Here is a 22040-nt window from a genome sequence, read left to right as displayed (position 1 = left end):
GCCAGAGGCTGGAAGCTCGTTATCAGATGTATCAACAGCCGACCTTGACGGATGCGCCGCCGTTAGTCGACGCCAGTACGTCCCCTTAAGCTAGGGTTAATGTTGAGGAGGATACGTGGGCGATGACCGTCCGTTTATGCTGCGCTGCGAGTACCCTCACGGGGTAGCGCCCGTCGATGCAGCTAGAGCGATGTTCTAGAAGGATTCGAGGAGTTGATTCTGTCCAAGTATCGTGTCGGGTTTTGCGAGTTTGGGCTCGAGGGGGTCGTCGGACAAGGCGGCTGGTTGAGCAAAATGTCAAGCCTCAGGCCTTGGTGCCGAGGTCGTCGACCGATCGGAGAGGGGACGAAACAACAATGGAGATGATTATCGCAGACAATGGGCGGTCGCCGTCTCGAGAGGATTTTTGGGGGGGTGTGGCCCTCTAGTGATGAACTTTGGAGGGAGTTGCAGGTTCACGATCCAAACCAGGCACTGGCTGGACTCGTCGCAGGTAAAAGAGGCAAGGCAATCACAACCAATCCCAATCCACGTCGAGGGACTAACTGTATTGTCCTCTGGAGGACAAGGAGCCAACGGCAGACAAGCCAGTGCTAGAGATCCACCACAAAACCCACCTGTTTGATGGCGGCCTCTGTGCTTTTTGGGGGGTTGAGTGGTGACAGGGGCGGCAGTGTGGGCGCGGCACCGTAGTAGTGTACAGTAGTGGATGGGCAGTTAAATTATTTAGTACTATGTACGAAGGTAAGGGGATGAAATATACTGGGGTATATGGTCGCAGTGTAAGAGCATGGATCTCGGCGTTGCACCGTGGATACGAAAAAGAGGATTAGAGAGGGGACGATGATGAATGTTGTCAGGGAGAGAGGAATGAATCGATGAAATAGTCGACTCTGTCTGATACATAATATCAGCTGCCTTGTTTCAAGGTTGGTGTGTTATTTGAAGGAGCTGCTACATACAGTGAATGGACGTGAACGGACTCTCCTTATTGTTTGTGTAGCTCCTTCACTGTTACATACTGCTTCAGCCTATGTACCTATCCTACAAGTAATGTCTCTGTCCTCGTCATGCATGTGTACTTTTAGTACATCGAGTAGTATGCAGTCGAGGTCAATGTAGCCACATCAAATTCAATTAGATTGCGAGGTTTCCGGCAATTAAACGTCGAATTCGATTGAGGGACTCAAGGGTCACGCTAGTGGCCGTTAATTCTTACTTCTGACACTGGGGGCATCCTTTCATTATGCATAGTGCGATTGCCTATTCGCATTGATATTAAACCTCTCTTTTCCTACAAACCAGGCCAATCGTCATGTGGTTTCCCTCCCTCCGTCGTTAATCCCGCTTCAGTTTGGCTGAGTGAATAGTACATATCCCTCAGGGTATCAGAAACATTGACTGCTGGAAGCATAAGACACGAAATTAGTAAGTCGGCCTTTTCAATTTAGATTACGCTTCTTATGCTGTTTATTTCTATACCCCAAGACTTATCTTGGAAGCCAACTGTTCTGCTACTCAGAGGTAGATATCGAACACACGGCTACCTACAGACACAAAATCTGAGACAAGTGATGTCAGTAGGTTGTTTTGGCCTCTCAATCATGAGCAATAATGATACACGACACTCAATAATAGCGAAGAAACGGCCAAAGATATGTTCAAATCCAATTATAGATTTGAAATCAGACGGAGTACGGATAGGAAACGGGAGTAATCAGCGAACGATATCCAAACTGTTCAATTTAAACCTCGAAACAACTTGACTTGAGGCTGATGTTATCACGTGATCACCTTGGCTGCCACCTAATTGTTCATTGGCTCGAATAGCCCACTCCAATGTGGCTGGCTTTCCACATCAGCTCTCAACTCCCGTCTAGCAGCCTTGGACCAGTAGCAGGCTACATCATCATCAAGCTTCCAACGTCAACTTATACGCCGCCCTTGACCTTTGAGCTCGTTGACGGCCCCATCTCTTCACCATGGCAGAATCAGAGCTCGCCCCCAAGTTTGCCCCCTTTATTGGGATGGTGAGTATCCCTAATGTCCGGTTCTACTGCTGGACTGCGCCCCTGGGATGGACGCGATTGCTGATGCGGCGACTTTCTAGGCCGGAATTGCAGCTGCAATGATCTTCGGATGTACGACAATCCATCTTCTTTACGCGACGCAACGATCTCGAGAATGAGTACTAAACTGGCGTGATAGGTATTGGAGCTGCCTACGGCACAGCGAAGTCCGGCATTGGCATTGCTGGTGTCGGTACCTTTCGACCAGATCTCATCATGAAGGTACCGAATCAATTCTCCAGTCCATCGACGACCGTTTCTAAATTATCTCGCAGTGTCTGATTCCAGTCGTCATGTCCGGTATCATCGCCGTCTACTCGCTAGTCATCTCCGTCCTAATCGCTGAGGATCTCGACCCTTCCAAGAACTACAGCTTGTTTTCGTACGTCGACGCGAACCCCCCTCAGCAGACACGAATACTAATAATAGCAGGGGCTTTATGCATCTCGGATGCGGTATTGCAGTCGGCATGACTGGTCTTGCCGCTGGTTACTGTATCGGAATCGTTGGCGACACCGGTGTTCGTGCTTATATGGAACAGTCCCGGATTTTCGTCGGCATGGTCCTGATTCTCATTTTCGGCGAAGTTCTCGGTCTCTACGGGTAAGCCATCTCAACAGATGTCATGCGCATGGTTTATACTGACTCCATCACAGCCTCATTGTTGCCCTGATTCTTAACACCAAGAGCAAGGGTTAAATGGCACACGATTCGCATCGCAATCACACACCCGCTCATATGACCTTTCTCAGGGGGAACTGACATGAAAATTGAAGGAGCTTCGAGCTGCCATCCGGATACGGGGATAAACCATTGTTTGTACATCGGGCATGGCGTTATTGGACGTGTAACATATTTTTCAGAGAGGTAGAAGAACGGCGGAGAAGTTGACAGTATCTAGTTTCAAGAATACGTGCAAAGTCTATGCTTACATGATGATTTCAAAGTTGCGTTCACAGTTTTCAGCTATACTGAAATGTTTGTTTGATTTCATGCGAGGTGCGAGCTACCTGATGCCATCAAGGCTTAGCCAGCACTATGCAGCCCTATGATTGAAAGCGAGTGACAGAGGAGAATACTAGACTCATGACAGCCGTTTCATGCCATCAGTCTGTTTGCATATGGATAACCCGCGAACTCATCATATGACATGCCTCATATCAGTAACCCAATCTAGATCATAACGCCATGAGACAATGCGACAACATGCTTCAGCAAGAACCAGCCCTGACACAGCAGTAGCGACCCAGCACAGACAGAAGAGGGAAGAATAAGACGACAAAGGAAATCGAAGAATCCATAAAACAGAATCATAACAAACGCCGTCCTCCCATGCGACGGAAGAGCTTCTTACGGCTCCCAACATCCTGTTCCCGGCGGAAAGAATTCCAGCTTCTCTGCCGCTCGTCCGAGTCCTTCATCCGAGCTACCCGGGTGTTAGCGACTGCACTACATAATCCCATTTTGTTTTGTCAAACTTACCCAGGAACCAGTCCCATTGGCGGTCTTCTCGGATTAAAATATCATCCCCTGACTCCCGTGCAACTCGTTCTCGGCGGGCCCGAGAAGCAGCTACCTCACCGACCAAGTAGGGATCCTCCAAAGGCCTGGTCACATATCTTTCTGGCTCCTGCTCGGCGATATCAGACATGACGCGACGAATGCTGTCTACTGGATCACGTTGCGCTGTCAATCTTCGGTTGGCAACGTTCTGGTAGTGTCGGGCGGCGGGATTGCTGGATACAGACGACCATGTCGCAATACGGAAATTGTTCAAATTCGGCTGGGATCGCAAAGGAGCCGAGGGCACTGGAGGTAGACCGATAGTCTGTTGGCGCGCAGTGGGAGTGGATGTGCCGCTGCTGGAAGGAATCATGGAGCTTCTCACGACCGCATGGTTTCGAACGGGAGGGGAGTATGAAGGCAGGGCTTCAGGAAACGGGTTTGTTGAGTGATATGAGGGAGCTTCCGAGACTGGAGCGGTAAACAAGTCAGCAAGACTGGTCTCGTGCCAGGCTGCGGAGCTTTTGCTAGCGGCGACCAGCTTCGCGATATAAGAAGAGCTGACGGCCTTGCAGAGTGCTTGCAATCGAAGCTATTTTGGTCGACTCACCATAAGAAGGAGCAGCTGAACGAACTGAAGCTGTCTCGAAGTCGTCATTGCTATACCGAGGGGTAGCGATGGCGCCCGTCATGATGGCAGTTTGTAAGGGAAACACAGTTGGGAGCAGAGTGGAAGAGGGGCAGCACAAGACAACTCGAGCATTAGTCTCGAGATATTCGGGGAGGCTGAGGTTAAGTAGCGAGACGAGACGAGACGAGACGAGACAGTACAGCAGCTGAATCACACGGCGAGAGGCTGGGACGCTTCAGAGGTTTGTGGAAGGTCAGAGGGCAAGATAGGTGAGACTTGTTGGAGTGTGTAGGATTGAATCAGAACAATGGCCTTTTTGTCTTGTCCTGGGCTGAGAAGGCCAAGCTAGGTGAACAGGGAGGGTCAGTATGCCCAAGAGTTTAATGCACAACCACGGATAAACATGCATGGAGGTTCAAGGATGTAGTAGAAAGGTGTGTGGAAAGGAAGCAAGCGAGCGAGGTAAATAAGCGCAAGAGCGAGTACAGAATACAACAGAGCTATTAGAGAACGGAGCACTTCGGGGAGGTACCAAGTTCAACCCGGGCCAAGGTCTAGGCCGCCAGCCGTATCGCATCGTGGCGTGGAAATCCAAGGCGTGGAGGTTGCAAGGGGGATTGAGATGCGGGGACACGTGAGAAAAGACAGCGACGATGATGCTGTGGAGGACCTTGAGCAGCACCATGACGCGTTCTGTTCAAGGAAATATGGAAGCAGAACTCTGTCACTTGCTCGGCGTTGTCGAGCAGGTTTGTTGATGGCTGTCCGTCTATGTTTGTGAAACAGACTCAGCTCTCACATCTGTATATTTTTATGATTGCCACAACTCCAACACACGTGCAAAGGCAGGGTGCACGAAAGCATCAAGAGGATGCACTATGGCATCCCTATTTAGGGACAACCATCAGCGAGCTCCCCTGAACACGTTCGGGCGTTTTCCTTAGTAGGAATAATGGGCTTCCACAGATGCTTCGATACGGCGATAGCGGGGTATACGGACTGTTTGCCGGGCCTTGGACCGGCGAGGCCTCGGGGGAGGCTTTTTACCCACTGTGAATGGCGGGGTTGTCAATGCTGTGGATTAATGATCGGGCTGTGTTCGCAGGGATTGACTCAGATAGAAGTTCATACGGCCAATCATCAAGACTGCTGCAATCTTCTTGGCTTTCAACTTCCATGGCAAAGGCCGCAGAAACAGCGTAACTGACGGAAGCCAATGTTTCACGTCGACGATGTTTACGGTTCTTAATCCGGTTTTATCAAAGACAACGTGGTTGAGCTATTTGTAGCTTGGTGGAGCTGGATGATGTATTTCACGTTGAGCTTACGTTTTTATAACCAAGTTTGCTCTCCGTCTCGTCCTTCCTGTTGCAAGAATAGACACAGCTGCCACGATATGTTCATCAAGTTGCCGATCTCCCTAACCGGTCTGCGAGCCGCACAGTCGGGCCAGCCTATGGCACTAGGCCTGACTATTCTTTTGGGATTGACAAATTGCGCTATGTGACTCCCAACAGCATTCAACATTGTGCAGTGGGCAACGACAACACCATCACTTTGGAACTTACGCGCTAGTCCCCACAAGTGTTGATGTCTTGTGTCGATGTCTTGAGATGGTGTCCTGCCGCCTACTCAACTTCGCATCAACTCATTCGATAGACGGGCTCCAAAGCCGACGCCTTGGTGTAGAGAATGATCAATCAAACGCGGAGTGGCTTGTATGATCACCAGACGACTGGAACCTTAAACTTGTGACTTTTTTTTGGCACATTGTAGATGCAGGAACCGCAGGACATCAAGCACCCCTCTAAAACGCCATCTTGAGATATCTTTTGCACCAGGACTTGTGAGGCACTATTGAATATTCCCCGCTTTCTTTGTAAGAGGGGAAGTCTGTGTCGCAAGCCACCAGCCAACCCGAGCTGATCTCTCCGGGCTTCGAGACTTGTCGGTTGAATTTAGGCGACTTGGTTTTATCTCAGGGGCAGCGACACGGTTCGCACCGAGTTGTCCATTGGGGGTCGCAAAATGGGTGTCTTGCTCAAGCTGGGCGTAATCCGCATGCTGTACTCTGACAGTGGTAGAGGGCGGTGAGAACGTTCTGCTGACGTGCATCGAGAGCTGCCCAATATAGGAAGCGTGGGTAGGAATATAAGGCTATTGCATATTGGGTGGTTGGACCCTTGAAATTGACAAGCCCAAGGGAGGGAGTCCGGAAAGTCTCGTATCAAAGCGCTGTGCTGTTGCATACTAATAGTCTTAATGAAGTGCCAATGTCAAGTCGCTTGGCATTCCCTTGCGTTTCTCCCCTACGTGGATAGTTTACCAAGGTTTGACATGCAAGAATCGTGTTCGAGTGATATGTAAGTATCTCTGATGGTAATGATGATGCGCAGGTAATTCAGTGGGGGTTGTATGATGTGTGCCTGCCTAACGCGGATTTTACATCACTTCAGGCCGGAGCTCCTTCCTTTCTTGTTATATCACATGTATTTTAGACATGCCTCAAAAGCAAGTCTGATCTTTATGCATAGAGCTTCGCCTATTTCTTCTTATGGGAGCAGGTTAGTAAAATAATATGTTCTTAGAGCCGTCATATGTACGAGGCAATGATTATATATTCGATATATCTGATACTCCGCAGCTTTCTGTTAAACATTTCTTCAACCTCAAAACAAAAGGATAGAGATTCAGTTTAAATATAACTAAAGGTGTACAGTAACAATAGAAACAACAGCTCTTCTCCTTGAACCGGATTAAATTAACACAGGGACCTGGTCTTGAAATATTCTTATCAATAGAATGGCCCTGGTCCTATGCCAGCAGGTGCTGGAATACTAGGTCCATAGGATGGATGTTGGTCTCAGTGGTACACCCTCCAGACGGGTCAGCCCCTCAAGCACGACAGCCATCTCAATCCTCTTGAACCCTTTAACTTGTCAGATGAGCCACCTTATCTGTTTACTAGGCCTATAAAAACACAATCTCGTAAAAGAAGAGCCAAGCCCTCAGAGCTAGCTACTAAGGTATTGTGGTACCTTGTTGTGGCTTGAACTGAAGGATACAGGGCTAGGTCGAGACTGTTGGACTCACTACCTCATCCTTGCTTCTTGCCTTGAACACCCAAAAAGTTGACAGCAAAATAGAACCAAAGGAAAATTGGGTTTGTTTTTTCTTCTTTCCCCTTTTATTTACTGGCCACTTGATCTCCTTGGATCAATACCAATGTCTTCTTTGTGTGACCAAGTCAAAACAGATCTATTATCTTATCGGGTAGTTGAAGGCGTGATACCTAGAGAGTATCTCGCCATGATCAACCTGACGTAGGTAGGTACACAAACGTTGCGGATTGTGTTTTTTTCTCAAGCCTAACCCTGTCAAGAACTTGATGGTTCCTATCACAAAAATTAATTCCTATATTACATCGTACTTGTGCCAAGAAGACTACTCTGTTGTAAGACTAGGATTTTCGAGGTCATTTCTACCAAATCGCCATGCGAGATTATTCGTTAAACTCTGAAGAACCTGGAGTCTTAGTGCCTGAGTCACAGATAAATCACGATGAAGAAGATGTCGTTCGCCGTCGTGAAGACCAGCCCTTGCTTCATGCTCCCGATGGGGAGACCTGGAAACCACCACGAGGGTTTACATGGATTCAGCTAGCCATCATGTCCAACGTCTTTCTATATGGACTTGACAGTACTATCACCGCCGCCACATACGCCGTCATCAGTTCCGAATTTGATGCGGCCAACACAGCTTCATGGTTAACTACTTCGTATCTTATCACGAGCACGGCGTTTCAGCCACTATATGGAAGAGTGTCTGATATTTTTGGTCGACGCTTGTGCTTCTTTATATCAACTATCACCTTTGCTCTTGGGTGTCTTGGGTGTGCTGTTGCGAGTAATGTGGTTTTCCTCAACGTCATGAGGGCATTGACTGGCTTCGGTGGAGGAGGTCTGATGACAATGGGTGAGTGTAATTCTGGTAATTTTGCAACCATTTCGCTAACCACGATTTGAAGCTACTATTGTCAACTCAGACATGGTTCCATTTCGTAAACGTGGAATGTACCAAGCTCTTCAGAACGGTATCTATGGGTTTGGGGCCATATCTGGAGCCTGCTTTGGGGGCTCAATTGCAGACCATATAGGATGGCGATGGTGTTTCCTGCTTCAAGTCCCGGTCTCGGTTGCAGCCTTGATCATTGGAGCTCTAGTCGTCTCTGACCAAACTACATATTCTGTATCTGAGAGTAATCTGGATACTGTTTGGAAGAGAGTTGACTTTACTGGGTCTCTATTGATGGTCATGGCAGTCTCTGTCCAACTCTTAGGGCTAAGTCTTGGGGGTAACGAGCTCCCATGGAGCAGTCCTTGGGTCATTGGATGTCTGGTCGGTAGCATTGCTTTATTCGTGTTGTTCTTTCTCGTCGAGGCAAAGACGAGTGCTATTCCAGTTATACCTCTTCGATTACTACAAGGGAGGCTCCCTGTTTCGACGCAGTTCGCCAATGTCTGCGCAGGCATGGCCGCTTATGGTGTAAGTTGACCAAGAAAGGACCTTTGTGTACTCGCTTTACTAACCTTGTTTTGAAGTATCTGTTCATGCTCCCGCTTTTCTTCCAAGTTGTTCTCCTTGACTCAGCTACCACTGCCGGGGCTCGACTTGCGATTCCATCTCTAGCAACTCCAATTGGCGGTGTCATTGCTGGTGTCGTAATGTCTCGCTGGGGCAAGTTGCTCACTCTTGTGCGCATCGGAGCCTTCTTGATGGTATTAGGGAATGGCTTAGTGACTTCACTACGGTTCCACGACTCAAAGTGGAAGTACTTTGTTTATGTCTTTCCGGCGAATCTTGGCCAGGGCATTATTTATCCCGGAATTCTCTTTACTTCGCTTGCTTCATTCTCGCATTCTGGTGGGCTTCCATAGTTCCACTTGTCGACTTTTAACTAATAGATATCTAGACCATGCAGTTACCGCCTCAACGGTGTATCTCGTCCGTTCGATGGGAACAGTTTGGGGCGTTTCGACTACTTCTGCCATTGTTCAAACCACTCTTAGTGCCCGCCTGCCGGAAGCATTGAGCAACGTACCAGATAAATGGAGTGTAAGTCTTTTTTTCCTATTTAAAATATCAAGATGTCCTCAGAACATGCACTGATGTCGCCGTTAGATCATTGAGCAAATTCGACACTCGGTGGATTACATCCACGAGCTCCCCTTAGACCAGCAACTCAAGGTTCGTTTAGTCTATTATGATGGAATCAGATATGCCTTTGGTGTCTCGACTGCCGTCGCTGTTGTAGGGTTCTGTGCCGCTTGCATCGCCAGTGGAACTGGACTTCGAACTACTCACAAATAGCTGAGTCTTCAAAGAGCCTGTGGGGAGCTAGCCCTCAACGAACATCTAGTAGAATATCCGGCATACGTTTATCCAGCCAATTTTAACAGACATCTGAGAACAGAGGCACGCAGAGTTTCCCCAAAGGTCAAGAATTCGTTCCAAAAGTCAGATGGGATTCATCGACAGTTTCCGCCATCATTATAGACCGCTTTCCACCTATTCACCCCCTTTTCTATCTAAGCACTCTCAAAGCTCGACGTAGCAAAAAGAAGACACTCACAGCCCTTCTCCTTTGAACGAGAAGGGCCAAAAAGCGAGGTTCCGCCCGGGATTGAACCGGGGACCTTCTCGGTGTTAACGAGATGCCATAACCAACTAGACCACGGAACCAAGTTTTTCCTTATGTTGGATGCGAGGTCGCTGGAGATCCGTTGGTATATTCTGAGCATCTCGTGTAGGCATTTCTGTACCTGGAAACAATGGGGATGCGCCTCCATTGTGCGTAATACATACTTCGGTAGCAAACAGGGAGAAGGCCGTCTGTAAGTTTTGTCCTGATAAGCGGTTTGCGTGCTGCAAGGGAACCGTTGTTTGACGTATACTGTTTGGAGACAGGTTATTGTTTGAAGGTCAACAGTAGAATAGGAATGATGATCCTGAAGAGTCGACTCAAATCTATCTAGCATGTAATCCGATGTGAAGGTATCCGAAACAAATGCGACGGATCCTCTTGCTTGAAGAGTTCATGTGTTGACAGAGGTCTTGAGGGGCGTTTTCTGAGTGAAACTGAGGAGGCTATTGAAGACACGAGAGCTTAACGACAATAAGCCATATGGTAGATAATATCTTCATACGCACAAATACAATGACTCAACGAATATCTCACATTTTGGAGACAATAGGATAAATCCAAGTGCAAACGCCAAGTTGCGGGCTGCCAGTTGCTGCTGCCTGAAGCTCCAGCTGCGTGACAGTGACTGCCAGGCGTTGGAACTGCTTCCGCAAGGGGCCCTCTTAATTGCGATTACGCGTGACGCATTCTCGTCCCTTTTCTTTTCTCCTCGTTTCCTCGCCTCAAGTTCTCCTAAGTGATTCAACCTCACCTTCTCCAGCATCACCAACAATTCCAAGTCGGGCCTCTAACATCAGGCGTAGTCAGGGGTCAGGTAATCCGATTCGAAAGAAACTGCCTCCTATCCTCCTTGATCGAAGTTTCTCGGGTTTTTTGAGGCTCCAAATGCGCATGATAGAGCACCATGTTCTATAGTCATGAGAGTAAGTGAAGTAATCTCATAACGCTTCTACTTCACCGAGCTAACATACATCTTAGTTCTCAGCAACACCCGATATGGGGTCGCTACTATCTGGTATATCTTAATGTGCTTGTAACTACTCCAGAGCCCTCACTAACATGTCCAAATAGGCTTGTCGCTACCGTGGGCAACAGCAGCCAGAAACGTCTGACTCGCAAAGCAATCCAAGGCGTCGACGTTCCAAAGGCATGCGAGACTATCATTGACCCAGGGGCTCCCTTGGCTTTGCGTCTTCAGGGAAATCTCCTTTACGGGGTTTCTCGTGTCTATTCCCAGCAATGCCATTATGTTCTTTCAGATGCTGAAAAGACACAATCCAACATGATGACATTCTTTCGAGCTATGAACACAAATGAAACAGATCCAAACGCGGGAAAGTCAAAGTAAGCATGTCTTTGTTGTCCTCAAAGTTCTTTGTAACTGACCTCTTACTCTATCAAGGCGACACCAAATCACCCTTCAAGACGATCCGTCCTTTGATCCTTTGTCCGCTGTTCCAAAACTAGACCTTTTGGCCAGTGTCGACGATTTGGTTTTCCTTTCAACTCAATTGTCGACCCAGAACAATGTGTCTCAAATGACCCCTTTGACCCAAGGCACCAGTTCGTCTGGCCGGGGTAACTCACTCTTGAACTTCGGCATCCCGCAGTCTTCCCAATCTGGTCGGAGCTATCGCCTTCCAACTGACCTCGACCTCGATCTCCCAAATCCATTTCATGCACAAGATCCATTCGAAGAATTCAACCCTTTCGGTGAAGATATAGCAAATATTCCCGATCTTGATCTTAACTTTGATATTGACGGCAACCTCGTTGATTTTGGCAATCCCGAGCCAGAGCTTCCTCCTCTTCCCGGCACTACAGCATACGAAGAACAGCTCCACATCCAAGCCGCCAACACTGCAAACCTCGACACCAACAAAGGGCACGACGCAGGTGATAACGTGATCATAATGGGTGAGGACCCTTTACCTGATGCTGAACCATTTCCCAAGCGCCCGACTACCACGAAGCTTACTTCCAACGCTGAGCCAACCACTACGTCGACAACCGAGACTCTGAAAGTTAAAGCCCCTTTACGACGGGGAAGGCCACGACGGAAGCATCAAATGATTGACAAGAAGGATTATGTCCCCTCAGCTACGATTCGAGGATGGCATTGGGCTTATTCTGATAACATGAAAGCTGTCCTCAAATTACGCCCAGTAACTACAACAGCCCAAGCCCGCCGTAACGCCAAAACCTTCCTTTTTGACAATGGACTTGCTGGTGTTGCCAAATCTCCATTGGGGAAAACTCACCCTCTGGCTGGAAAGTTTTCCGGGATGGCCCTTTTGGCGCAGCTTCAGGGACGAGATCCGGAGCCGGAACCAGAGCTTCAGTCTCGAGGTCGCCGTCGTACATCGGCTGAAGCTTTCCCAGATGAACAAGATGAGCAACGAAATATTCGTCAGAGGACCGAAAATGAGAATGACGGCGATGAATTTGGACGTGGGCATGCCAAGGACACGGGCGCAATTATGTTCGGTGAAGATCTTGCCCCTGAGATAGGATTGGATGCAGCGAAGGGTCTAGAAGATCGTCACTCGTCTTCCATGGCTCCATGGAGTCGCCCTCCCTCTATCGCGCCTGGCTCATCCCTTCGGGGACACGGTAGTGTGCAGAAGAGACATCTTGCTCCAAGCCCTCTTCATGGCCGCGGCAGTGTAGTTCGTTCTATTGAGCGATTCAGCGATCTTCCCGACTTGCCTGACAATTCTGATGATGTCGCAATGTTGCACTCGCAAGACTCCTCGATGGGCAACGAAGGGTTGATGGGCGACTTTGACTTTACTGATGGGAAAGACACACAGAACTCCGGCGTTATCGATTCTTCCGCTCTTGATTTTTTGGGTTACGCCACTGCTCGTGCACAGGAAAGGGGATATACTCGTCCTCGTGATCAGGCTGACCGTCGCTGGATCGACTTTAATACACTCACCGAGGAGCTCGACGATCCGACCAGCACAAAGAAATTTGTTTCAGAGGCGTTCATGCATGTTCTCGTTCTTGCCACAAAGAGCATCGTCGCCGTGGAACAAGAAGGCATCGCGGACAACCAACCCTTTGGTACTATCCGCATCGGACTTACAGCTCCCGGGAAAGACGTCGATGACACGGCCGACGAGCTGGCTTAGGCTTGTTTTACAAATTACGGGACCTGGCAGGTACACCCTTCTCATAGATACGGTCCCTGCCGGTGTACCACGGGAAGATTTACAGCAAGGGCACTCATAAGAATGCAATTTTAACGACATCGCCTGGGTTTGTTTTGATGGGGAAATGGAATTGATGTTTTTTGAAGTTCGGGAAGCTTGGTCGGAGGCAATATGGGCAACGGGACAAACAAAATGGACATGGGAAATGGGCATAGGTGCATGCGACGATTTCGGGAAGCAAGATAGAGAGCATCAATGGGCATTTATGATACATGGGCAATTTCCCCAGACAGAGGCATGGTGCCGTCACAGTCGCATAGCGAATAAGCATGAGATCAAAATTAAGTGTGATTTATTGTAGTTCTTGTTCATCTATTCGTAAAACTCGTCGTCTGAGGCAGCCTCCCGGTTCTCAAACTTCATGTACTCAAGACCGTCTTCTGAGCCAGCATTAACAAACTTCCAGGCCTCATGGACCGAGTCAAGGATAGAATCGTCGAATGCCAAGCTTTGTGAAGTGGATGAGAATGTAGCAATGTTCCCGTCAATGCTCAGGGCGTTGGTTCCATCGCCCTGTTCATAGTACAGCTTATAAAGCAGTGGGATAACATCTTGGCCATTCGATATAGCAGACAAAAGAGACGAAAGAGCCTTATCAAGAATCGATTTCGCAGATGGTGTACAAATGGTACTGAGGTATATGATATCTATTATTCCTTCGTTAGCACAACTTGTCTTGAAAACTTATGAAAAGAACAATAACGAGAGGAGGAAGGTGTGTATCAGTTTGTCAGAGATTTGATCGTCATTAGGGTTCAGACAATGTAGATAAGTATTCGATATGTGAATCATCATAACACCAAGGGGGTAGAAAGAAAATGTTGTTGCAACTTACATTGTCCAGAAGGACACTCCCCAGTGTCGCTCGAGTGTACCATGGCGTAGACTGGAAACTCTGAAGGATTTTCGCCCTCAGAGACCGAGCCTGTCGGAAAGGCCACCACGGCAACAGCAGGCACGGGAGCGCCCTCAGTAAGTAGTGCAAAGAGCGAAGACAAGTCCGCCTTTGTCACCACTGTGAGCCTGCTGATTCGAGGGCTATTGGGGTCAGTCGTATCGGCGCCTTGAATCACCAGTTTGGCCTTGACATCAATATCGTTCGTGAACGATAGCTCTAGGGGAGCTTCGGCTTCAGCAGAGCTAGAGCGTTCCAAGCTCTTGATGCCGGAACCTAACATGTAAGTTGCGCCGCCAACAGCAGCTGCTCGGCAGCCCACTTGAGCTACCTCTGACAGGCCACCCCATTTGGGATAGACTGCAGCAAAGCCAGCACCAAAAATGCCCATGGAAGTCAGATGTCTGCTAATCGCAGTCAACCCATCCTTGACTGATATCTTGCCACCATAGGTCAAAGTCAGTGTGATAACATAGGATTGAAGAGCCACATCGAGTTTGAACTCAGAAACCAGAAACTGTGCGAGCTCCTCGTCGGCGTGCGGAGTCCACGTTTCGATTTGAGGTTCCGAATTGAAATCAAGCACAAACTTGAGGAACTTCATCAAGGACCGCTTGGACCGAGCAGGAATGGACTTGTTGGAAAAGACATCTTCGCGAGTCGAGGGTATCCGGCTGAGGGAGGGTATCGATGCGGGATCCGACGAGGGCTGGTAGATGTAAAAAGAGCCGACAGCGAGAAACTCGATCTGGCGAAACGCTTTCGAATCAACGAGCTGGGTGACGAGCTTCGACCGCGAGTGTATCAACTGAGGCGCGAGAGCCAAACTGTAAGCACGCGCTGAGCCCAAGGCGTCGTCACGCTTTGCTTCCGCAGCAGAAAATAACTGGGAAGCGTCGGCGGATCGGTTCTTCTCGGCCCATTCGTCTGCCTCTTGGAGGCTAAAAGCGGCTTCGCTACCGCCATAGAATGGGTTGGGGTCGACGTGAAGTATATTTTTGCCTGAACGCGACAAAGCTCTTCAACAAAGAAGGCTGGGTCAGTCCGACCGAGGCGACATCTCGACGATGGAATCCAAAGCTTACAGGGCTAGGAGGGACTGTTGTAGCCCAGTGCCGCTGATCACTACATCCCACAGGGTGTCTGAGAGGGATTCCATGGTTAAGGTAGATATTGTTAGAGAGGAGGGAAGAGGAAAGGATAAGAAGTCATTTGCCCTTTTTATGATGCGCGAAGATGAAGAATATTTCAGGTGGGGCAGGGTTGCTAAGCCAGTTGGACCCATGTAAAAACTACGTGGCCCGTGCGCAGAGGCTGGAAGTGATGAAAAAGGATTGGCCAACATTTTCCTTTCCTCTTCTTCTTCTTTTTTCCTCATCATCCACTCAGCCCTTTATGCAATGTCTACCTCTTCTGGCGGAACATTGCTTGTGGCGTGGTAGTTTCATTACTATTCACTTTATGAGTGGTAGAGCAATTTGTCTTCCGGTATCTCCTGCCCTAGAATAAAGTCTGAAAGGGTGGGTCGAATGGTATAGACACATTTCTTCTCCAACGTAGTTCATAATAACCATGACATTGTAGTTAAGGTCACGGCTTGAAGCAATTGTGTGCAGTTCAAGTCAGGTATCATTTTTATTCGGGGTATCATAAATCTACGACTGAGTAATGGCCGCGTTGAACTGTTCCCATCGCTTCGTCGCCCAGCCCAGGAATTGTTCTGATGTGAGAAACTGAGGGGTCAAGGCAATTCCTCCGTGCTTTGAAATGGACAAGATGTTGACCTTGCCGTTCTTGCAATCCACCACAATTGTCACACTCTCGTCGCAAAGTGACTCTTCGAGTCTATCGGGATCGACGAGCATCCAGAACTCGCCGTCGGTGGGTCGGTCGGTTTCCTTGCCAGTGAAGACGACTGCTGTGCAGGCGATTGGAATGCTGGTGATGCTGAGAGGCCTTGATTCTTTGCGGGAGCAGACGATCATCTCTCGATCTAGATCGAAACGAGCTCCGGGGAGCTTTGTATCCCGTAGTGCGGCCATGGTGGCAGCCCAAGCGGCATCAAATGGGTTTCCATCAAAGGAAATGAAGAAGATATCGATGTAAAGCACCCAGTAAGCCACAACAGACCGGTTCTCGTTGACTGTTTCGGCATCATCCTCTTCCATGCGATCCTCGGCGGCTTCAAAGTCTTCCGAGGGTGCTGTGTGCCATATTCGTAGGTCCTCGGGGTTGATAATCTTAGAGCTGTGGAGGAGAGAGTATATCCGTGTACTGAGAGTCTGCGCAAGAGTGCTTGGCGGGCCACCAGGGAGAAATTGAGGGGCGCATCCTGTAGCGAGCTCAATGTTGGGAACAAGCAGGTCGTACTCTTTCAACTCGGTTTCGGTATTGGCAGCGCGGTAGCTCGGAATGTTTTGGGTCAAGATAGTCTCAGCTCGCACACCGCAGATAACAGTTGTGTCGCCCACACGCACCACGGCACTTCCGTTTGCGTGAGACAAGCTTGAAGCGTTTACTGTTGGGGTGCGGACCTCGTCTGATGCTCGGCCGTTGCTTCGAGCCGGGCGTACATCGTTTGAGGAGGGCTTGAGGTTGGCAAGTAGATATGGATGCGGTGAAAGTTTGGCAAAAGTGGACCGAGTAAGTCCTGTTGTTGACGCCATTTCTTTTTGAGACGCAGAATTGGAAGATATTTCTCTATGGTCCGCGTAAGACTAAAGCTGATTGTGGTGGTTGAGATTGTTGGGCAAAATCTACTTTTGATGTCAATGATGAAAAGTTGTAGGCATGGTCGCAGCCTCGTGGAGTGGAGTGTGGGGCCAGGATATTGTATAACCAGTCAGAGGTTGACAGGCTGCGAGGCTGAGATGCTCCCAGTTTCGTCGTTCATAGGCATAGGGTAAGCAAATTGGCTTGAATTCTTAATTGTCTATAAGAATTTGGAATCGGATTGGATCATTTATGTTTATGTTTACGATGAGCTACTAGCTTAGGAATTAGTACTCCTACTTCAATTTGTTTATTTAATATTATAACCGGCTGGTATCTAAGTCCTGTAAGTTGAGCTTGTACAATGACCTATATGCCCAACTTGTTTGTTGGATGATGTTTAACTATTAAGCCTGTCCTTGGCCAACGCAATGCGATCCATAACATACCAATAGCAGGATAATTTGACTGAATTTTATCGTTCGAGTGTGCGAGCTTCCTTTTCTGCCAATCTATTACTTACCTGGCAATTACAAAGCGCGGAAGGCACGGCCAGTAATGCTGGTTTGACGGACAAGATCGACGGCCTCAAGAAGTAGCAAACTCATCACCAACAAGAATGCATTATCACTTACATCGTTCGGCGTGTTAGAGGCGTGGCAAAGGAAGTGATCAACTGTCTACAGGGAAGCCTGGACCTTCTGTTGGTCCTCTCACCTCAAGGTTCGTTTGTAAAATCCCGCTGCGGCCCGCAGTGACTGCGCATGAGAGTTAATTCATCACCAACAACTAAGTCTGATAGTCGTCATGGTGTTGTTCGCCATCGAACGATTGGATATGGATACCATTTTGACATGAGAAAATTGGTTCTGGCCCGATCCATCACGCTCGGGCGATTTTTGACCCTTTTGGGATTATAATGCCCGAGAAGAGTAAGGGGATTCTCTAATGAAGTCCAGGGCTTCTCTAGTACATACTTATTAGCAGGCAAGTTACGCACGAATCGAAGGACGTATGTGCTTAAAACCCCCAGAAAACCATACAATGCCAACAGCGAATCATATTTGATCTGTTACCGCCCGTTAACAACCCGCCTGAATAATCACGGCGTCACTAGTCCAATCAGAGCAGCCTATCGCAACTCATCACCATCACGGCAGCAGCGTTACATATTCTAAAGCTCCACTATGGCTGCAGCTTCTCGCTCTTCCGCCATCCGCCATCCGGCCCCCAAGCATTACCTACCTACCTAATACTGCAGCCAACGGTCTCTGAGAACGATTACCCGTTGCTTGGAAGAGGTCACGGTTTAAGTGCCAGGAACAGTTTTGCCTAGACCGATCGGGCTTTTGGAGTGCCCAATCCTGAGCCATACTCAGACGCTCATCTTTTCCGTGATTAGGAGCGAACCAACGACCGTTGAGAACTCGGACACCAGCAACCTATATCATCACAGATTTAATTTCTCATCTCGTACAGGAAGCGCTAGTTATGATGAAGCCATTTATTTAGCGTTCCCTCACGCTATTGTATTTGCTGAAGAAAGAAGAGAAAAGAAAATACCAAAGTCTGTGTCAACAGCAGATCAGCCATCCTGCTAGTTACCTACTGATACCAAAAGAACTGAGAAACAAAACCCCAGCCATCGTTGACCATCCCTGGTCCAAACGTGCAGCCTTGGAGCTGCAACATGGTTCCTGATCCTAGAAAACATCAACCTTCCGCGGTCCCGCCATCTAAGCCGGCCTTTTCTGCCTCTATATGTCACCCATCTTAATCACTTCGCCTGCAGCCTGCGTCTGTTTCTCTCAACTATGATGCCGGCTCGCGGCTGTGTGACAGCCGAATGATCCACCCACCGTGGGGAGACGGCATTTCGATAGCCAGCCAATATTAGAGCCCCATCAGCCGCTGGCCCTCGAAGCTCTTTGGCCACCATTCAGGATTAGATGCTTTTACACTAGCACTAGGTATGTAGTGTAATGTTGCTGCACACTCTTCTAGCACGTCAATCTTGAATCCTAGTTCCAAATCCCTACCCCTGTTTAGAGTGACAAGCTTGCCGCCGCCATATCACAAGAGCCACCCACCGTATGCAGTGTTCTGCTGAGCCTTAGCTCTGCAGTTCTGCCGTTCTCCGCTTCACCGTGAGGATCTGATCGTCGAGGCCATATATTCGGCCGCATGCCCAGTCGAACTCCACCGTAGCTTTCGCCTTAAGACCCTGCTCCCTAACACGAGTTCTTTCGTTTATCATTCGTGCTGCTTATTACATCTGCCTCTTCACGTTTCATTGAAGAATCTGGTTTCTTTCTAATAGCGCTAATTGACCGGCTTACCAGTGCCCGTCTCACCAGATTGCGATCCTCAAAACCCTTATAGATCAGTCAGCCAAGTCGCCGATTTGTCTTCTTGGTTTTGTCTTATTAGAACTCACACATATCGATATATGACATCGCCATTAATGTCGAAATAAAAGTGTTTTTTTATTGCGCTCTGTCGCCAATTCATTATCGAACTTGCTGGAGTTTCAACGCTGGTCGAAATGGCTCCCAACTCAAACATCCGCCACACCCTCGAAGAGGCCGCCAGCGACTTTTCCAGTCTGGTCAAACGAATTCATATTCCTCTAACACCAACAAGTCCACCAGGTCTAGTCCAAGCGCATACAATCGATCCATGGGAGAAGTCAGGGAAATATGGTCGAGGATGGTCTTATTTTGCGCTCGCCCTAATGGGGACCGTCCTTGTCATGCGTGTTTGGCACTTCTGGCAGGACAAAATTCGACAAGCTATTTACAAGCAGGAGGTGGAAGAACATTACCAGAATCTATATAATGCCGAGGCAGAGGCCATGTCTGGCATGCGGAGTGCTCAGGGTCAACATTTCTTCCCCGAAGGAAACGAAGTCCTGGGTGAAAAGCACTTCCGACCAAAGGCGCACTTCTCTTCTGTCAACATTATCAACGATACCTTGGCTCTGTTCCGATGGATATTCTATCGCCCTATACCAGACTTTGTATGGAGAAGACGCCGAGTCACATTCTCCTCGTTGGCAGTCCTCGCCACTGTCTTTATCGCTCTCGTCTTTGTGGTACTTTACTGCTTCCTACAACAACCACTCTACTGGCAGAGCATCCAGTTTGGCTCACCTCCTCTGGCCATCCGAGCAGGCATGATCTCTATCGCTTTGACGCCTTGGATTATCGCAACCAGCATGAAAGCGAATATTCTTACCACCATTATTGGTATTGGCCCCGAACGACTGAATGTCTTTCATCGATGGGCAGGCTATCTATGTTTATTTTTGTCACTTGTTCACGCTATCCCCTTTTATATCCAGCCTGTTTGGGATGACGGTGGAATGAAAGTATTCCAGCGTCTGTTCCCTGGTGGCAGTGGCATAATCTACGGCACAGGCATTGCCTGTCTCGTCCCCCTCATCTGGCTATGTGTCGCCTCACTTCCTTTTATCAGGAGAACAGCCTATGAAGTCTTCGTGGTTCTTCATATCCCTGTTGGAATGCTTTACGTCGGTCTTTTATTCTGGCACACAAAGAACTTTCTTATGTCTTGGGCATATCTCTACACGACGATTGGTATCTGGGCATTTTGCTATTTCTTGAGGCTGTTCAAGTTGAACTGGCTCAAGCCCTGGCGCATGTCTTTCATGGTTGGTGACGAAGCGGCCATTACTCTTATGGCCGAGAATGCAGTCAAAGTCACAATCCCAACACAAATGAAGTGGCAACCTGGCCAATACGTCTATCTGCGAATGCCTGGAATTTCCATCTTCGAAAACCACCCCTTCACCATCTCCTCGCTGTGCAGCGACGATTTCCCCTCAGAGTACGGCGAGCAATATCGTGACTGCACCTTGGTATTCCGACCTTATGGTGGATTCACACGAAAGGTGCTGGACACTGCTATTGAGAAAGGACCTTTCCATACTTATCGTGCGTTTTTGGATGGTCCCTACGGTGGCATGCGCCGCGATCTGGCCGCTTTTGATACCTGCATTCTCATTGCAGGCGGAAGTGGTATCACAGCGCTTATGTCGCAGCTTCTCAACCTTATCAAAAGAATGAGAGACGGCAAGGCCATTACCAAAAAGGTTGTGGTGGTCTGGGCCCTGAAGCGGCTCGAAGCTATGGACTGGTTCAGGGAGGAATTGAGAATCTGTCGTGAGGCTGCTCCCCCAGAGAGTGTCACTTGCAAGTTCTTTGTGACGTCGGCCGTTAGAGCACGACCTGGCATGGAGGGAAGCCCCTTCAATCAGAACGACCCGAATGGCCCTCACGGGCCCAGGGCTCTGAGTCACATGTTCCATGATAAGCTCGACGGGTTTGTAGCAGGCATTGCCTCCAAGAGAAATTCAGCTCTGATTCATTCCGAGGCTCAGGGTGACCCAGAGCGTGAGCGCGAGCTACGTGCTGAGGATGAGGATCGCATAACAGCTCTTCCTCAGCAGAAGTATCTTCAGCCTCACTCGTTCCCACCTCCACCACCAGGACCACCGCCCACTAATCGGGAGGAGTCTCTAAGAAGGCTTGAAGGACACGGCTATCCTGAGGACAAGAAGCCTCCGATCGAGGATGCTGATGAGCCTGCAGCGAACGACGGGGAGTTCCACTTCAGACCCATCAAGAGTGACAACCCACCTCAGTTCAACTACGCGCCGCGATCACCTCAGCGACTTCCAGAATCATTCCCCACAGAGGAAGAGGCATTCCCAGTACGAGCGCCAGAGCTTGCACATCTTCGGACGGCCAACCCTGAGGCCGGAAGACCACGACCTACATCCACTTTCGGACCACCATCCGGCTTCGATTTTGGGTTCCCAGAAACTCCAACCGAGTTTCAAAAGAGTCTGATGCGATTCGCATTCCCAGTGCCTCATCAGATCGATGGAGGCTGGAGTGTTGAGTATGGCCGACCAGACTTGGGCTACATGCTCAAAGAATGGGCAACAGGAGGCGCTGACGGACGAGGCATCCTCGGCCGCCGTACAGCTGTGTTTGTTTGTGGCCCGCCAGCCATGAGAGTTGGTGTTGCCAACACAGTGGCTCGACTCCAGGCAGAGATCTGGGGCGATGATGAGCTGGAGGAGATCTTCTTGCACACTGAAAACTACGCCTTGTAGAAGGCTGAAGCCGTGCATATAATATGGTGAAAGTGTAATTCTATGAGTCTTGTTGACTTGGATGGAGACAGGGGAGCAAAGAGATACCATGAGCGATCTGAATTTTTGATGATTAAGTATACATACCCGCACTATTGTTTTAGGTACCTATCCTAGTTGTATGAA

The 22040-nt window shown here is 48.9% G+C and overlaps 7 protein-coding genes and 1 non-coding gene across 8 annotated transcripts; 4 read left to right on the top strand and 4 right to left on the bottom strand.

The window, feature by feature from the left end:
- Positions 1-1856: 1856 nt before the first annotated feature.
- On the top strand, positions 1857-2999 carry FGSG_08573 (vacuolar ATP synthase 16 kDa proteolipid subunit 2). The gene is made up of 6 exons (XM_011321875.1): positions 1857-2030; positions 2111-2141; positions 2209-2291; positions 2345-2451; positions 2502-2672; positions 2726-2999. The coding sequence occupies exons 1-6, from the start codon at positions 1983-1985 to the stop codon at positions 2766-2768; spliced, it is 483 nt and encodes a 160-aa protein (XP_011320177.1). The 5' UTR covers positions 1857-1982; the 3' UTR covers positions 2769-2999.
- Positions 3000-3039: 40 nt separating this feature from the next.
- FGSG_08574 (uncharacterized protein) lies at positions 3040-4475 on the bottom strand. The gene is made up of 3 exons (XM_011321874.1): positions 4183-4475; positions 3552-4043; positions 3040-3495 (listed from the first exon to the last, which is right to left on the bottom strand). The coding sequence occupies exons 1-3, from the start codon at positions 4262-4264 to the stop codon at positions 3380-3382; spliced, it is 690 nt and encodes a 229-aa protein (XP_011320176.1). The 5' UTR covers positions 4265-4475; the 3' UTR covers positions 3040-3379.
- A 3222-nt stretch (positions 4476-7697) lies between these two features.
- On the top strand, positions 7698-9759 carry FGSG_08575 (uncharacterized protein; the record flags this gene model as incomplete). Its single annotated transcript, XM_011321873.1, has 6 exons — positions 7698-8178; positions 8231-8748; positions 8805-9126; positions 9176-9318; positions 9385-9450; positions 9574-9759. The coding sequence occupies 6 exons, from the start codon at positions 7698-7700 to the stop codon at positions 9757-9759; spliced, it is 1716 nt and encodes a 571-aa protein (XP_011320175.1).
- Positions 9760-9871: 112 nt separating this feature from the next.
- Positions 9872-9945, bottom strand: FGSG_20703. The gene has a single exon. It is a non-coding gene; the product is annotated as a tRNA-Val (tRNA).
- Positions 9946-10811: 866 nt separating this feature from the next.
- FGSG_08576 (uncharacterized protein) lies at positions 10812-13044 on the top strand (the record flags this gene model as incomplete). Its single annotated transcript, XM_011321872.1, has 4 exons — positions 10812-10830; positions 10886-10922; positions 10979-11251; positions 11310-13044. The coding sequence occupies 4 exons, from the start codon at positions 10812-10814 to the stop codon at positions 13042-13044; spliced, it is 2064 nt and encodes a 687-aa protein (XP_011320174.1).
- A 360-nt stretch (positions 13045-13404) lies between these two features.
- Positions 13405-15191, bottom strand: FGSG_08577 (uncharacterized protein). The gene is made up of 3 exons (XM_011321871.1): positions 15106-15191; positions 13961-15039; positions 13405-13772 (listed from the first exon to the last, which is right to left on the bottom strand). The coding sequence occupies exons 1-3, from the start codon at positions 15177-15179 to the stop codon at positions 13438-13440; spliced, it is 1488 nt and encodes a 495-aa protein (XP_011320173.1). The 5' UTR covers positions 15180-15191; the 3' UTR covers positions 13405-13437.
- A 484-nt stretch (positions 15192-15675) lies between these two features.
- FGSG_08578 (uncharacterized protein) lies at positions 15676-16686 on the bottom strand (the record flags this gene model as incomplete). The annotated part of the gene is made up of 1 exon (XM_011321870.1): positions 15676-16686. The coding sequence occupies one exon, from the start codon at positions 16684-16686 to the stop codon at positions 15676-15678; it is 1011 nt and encodes a 336-aa protein (XP_011320172.1).
- Positions 16687-19277: 2591 nt separating this feature from the next.
- FGSG_08579 (uncharacterized protein) lies at positions 19278-21875 on the top strand (the record flags this gene model as incomplete). Its single annotated transcript, XM_011321869.1, has 1 exon — positions 19278-21875. The coding sequence occupies one exon, from the start codon at positions 19278-19280 to the stop codon at positions 21873-21875; it is 2598 nt and encodes an 865-aa protein (XP_011320171.1).
- Positions 21876-22040: the final 165 nt, after the last annotated feature.

Source organism: Fusarium graminearum, chromosome 2, assembly GCF_000240135.3.
Source record: "Fusarium graminearum PH-1 chromosome 2, whole genome shotgun sequence".
In the NCBI taxonomy this organism is placed as follows: domain Eukaryota; kingdom Fungi; phylum Ascomycota; class Sordariomycetes; order Hypocreales; family Nectriaceae; genus Fusarium; species Fusarium graminearum.
This window is presented reverse-complemented; position numbering and strand designations above follow the sequence as displayed.

Coding starts and splice junctions, on each gene's coding strand:
- FGSG_08574 (XM_011321874.1), bottom strand. CDS start 4,264: ATGACGGGCGCCATCGCTACCCCTCGGTATAGCAATGACGACTTCGAG. Junction 4,044..4,182: donor TTCAGCTGCTCCTTCTTATG/GTGAGTCGACCA, acceptor TTACCGCTCCAG/TCTCGGAAGCTCCCTCATAT. Junction 3,496..3,551: donor CCAATGGGACTGGTTCCTGG/GTAAGTTTGACA, acceptor ACACCCGGGTAG/CTCGGATGAAGGACTCGGAC.
- FGSG_08573 (XM_011321875.1), top strand. CDS start 1,983: ATGGCAGAATCAGAGCTCGCCCCCAAGTTTGCCCCCTTTATTGGGATG. Junction 2,031..2,110: donor TTGCCCCCTTTATTGGGATG/GTGAGTATCCCT, acceptor GCGACTTTCTAG/GCCGGAATTGCAGCTGCAAT. Junction 2,142..2,208: donor AGCTGCAATGATCTTCGGAT/GTACGACAATCC, acceptor CTGGCGTGATAG/GTATTGGAGCTGCCTACGGC.
- FGSG_08577 (XM_011321871.1), bottom strand. CDS start 15,179: ATGGAATCCCTCTCAGACACCCTGTGGGATGTAGTGATCAGCGGCACT. Junction 15,040..15,105: donor CAACAGTCCCTCCTAGCCCT/GTAAGCTTTGGA, acceptor TCTTTGTTGAAG/AGCTTTGTCGCGTTCAGGCA. Junction 13,773..13,960: donor GGAGTGTCCTTCTGGACAAT/GTAAGTTGCAAC, acceptor AAGGAATAATAG/ATATCATATACCTCAGTACC.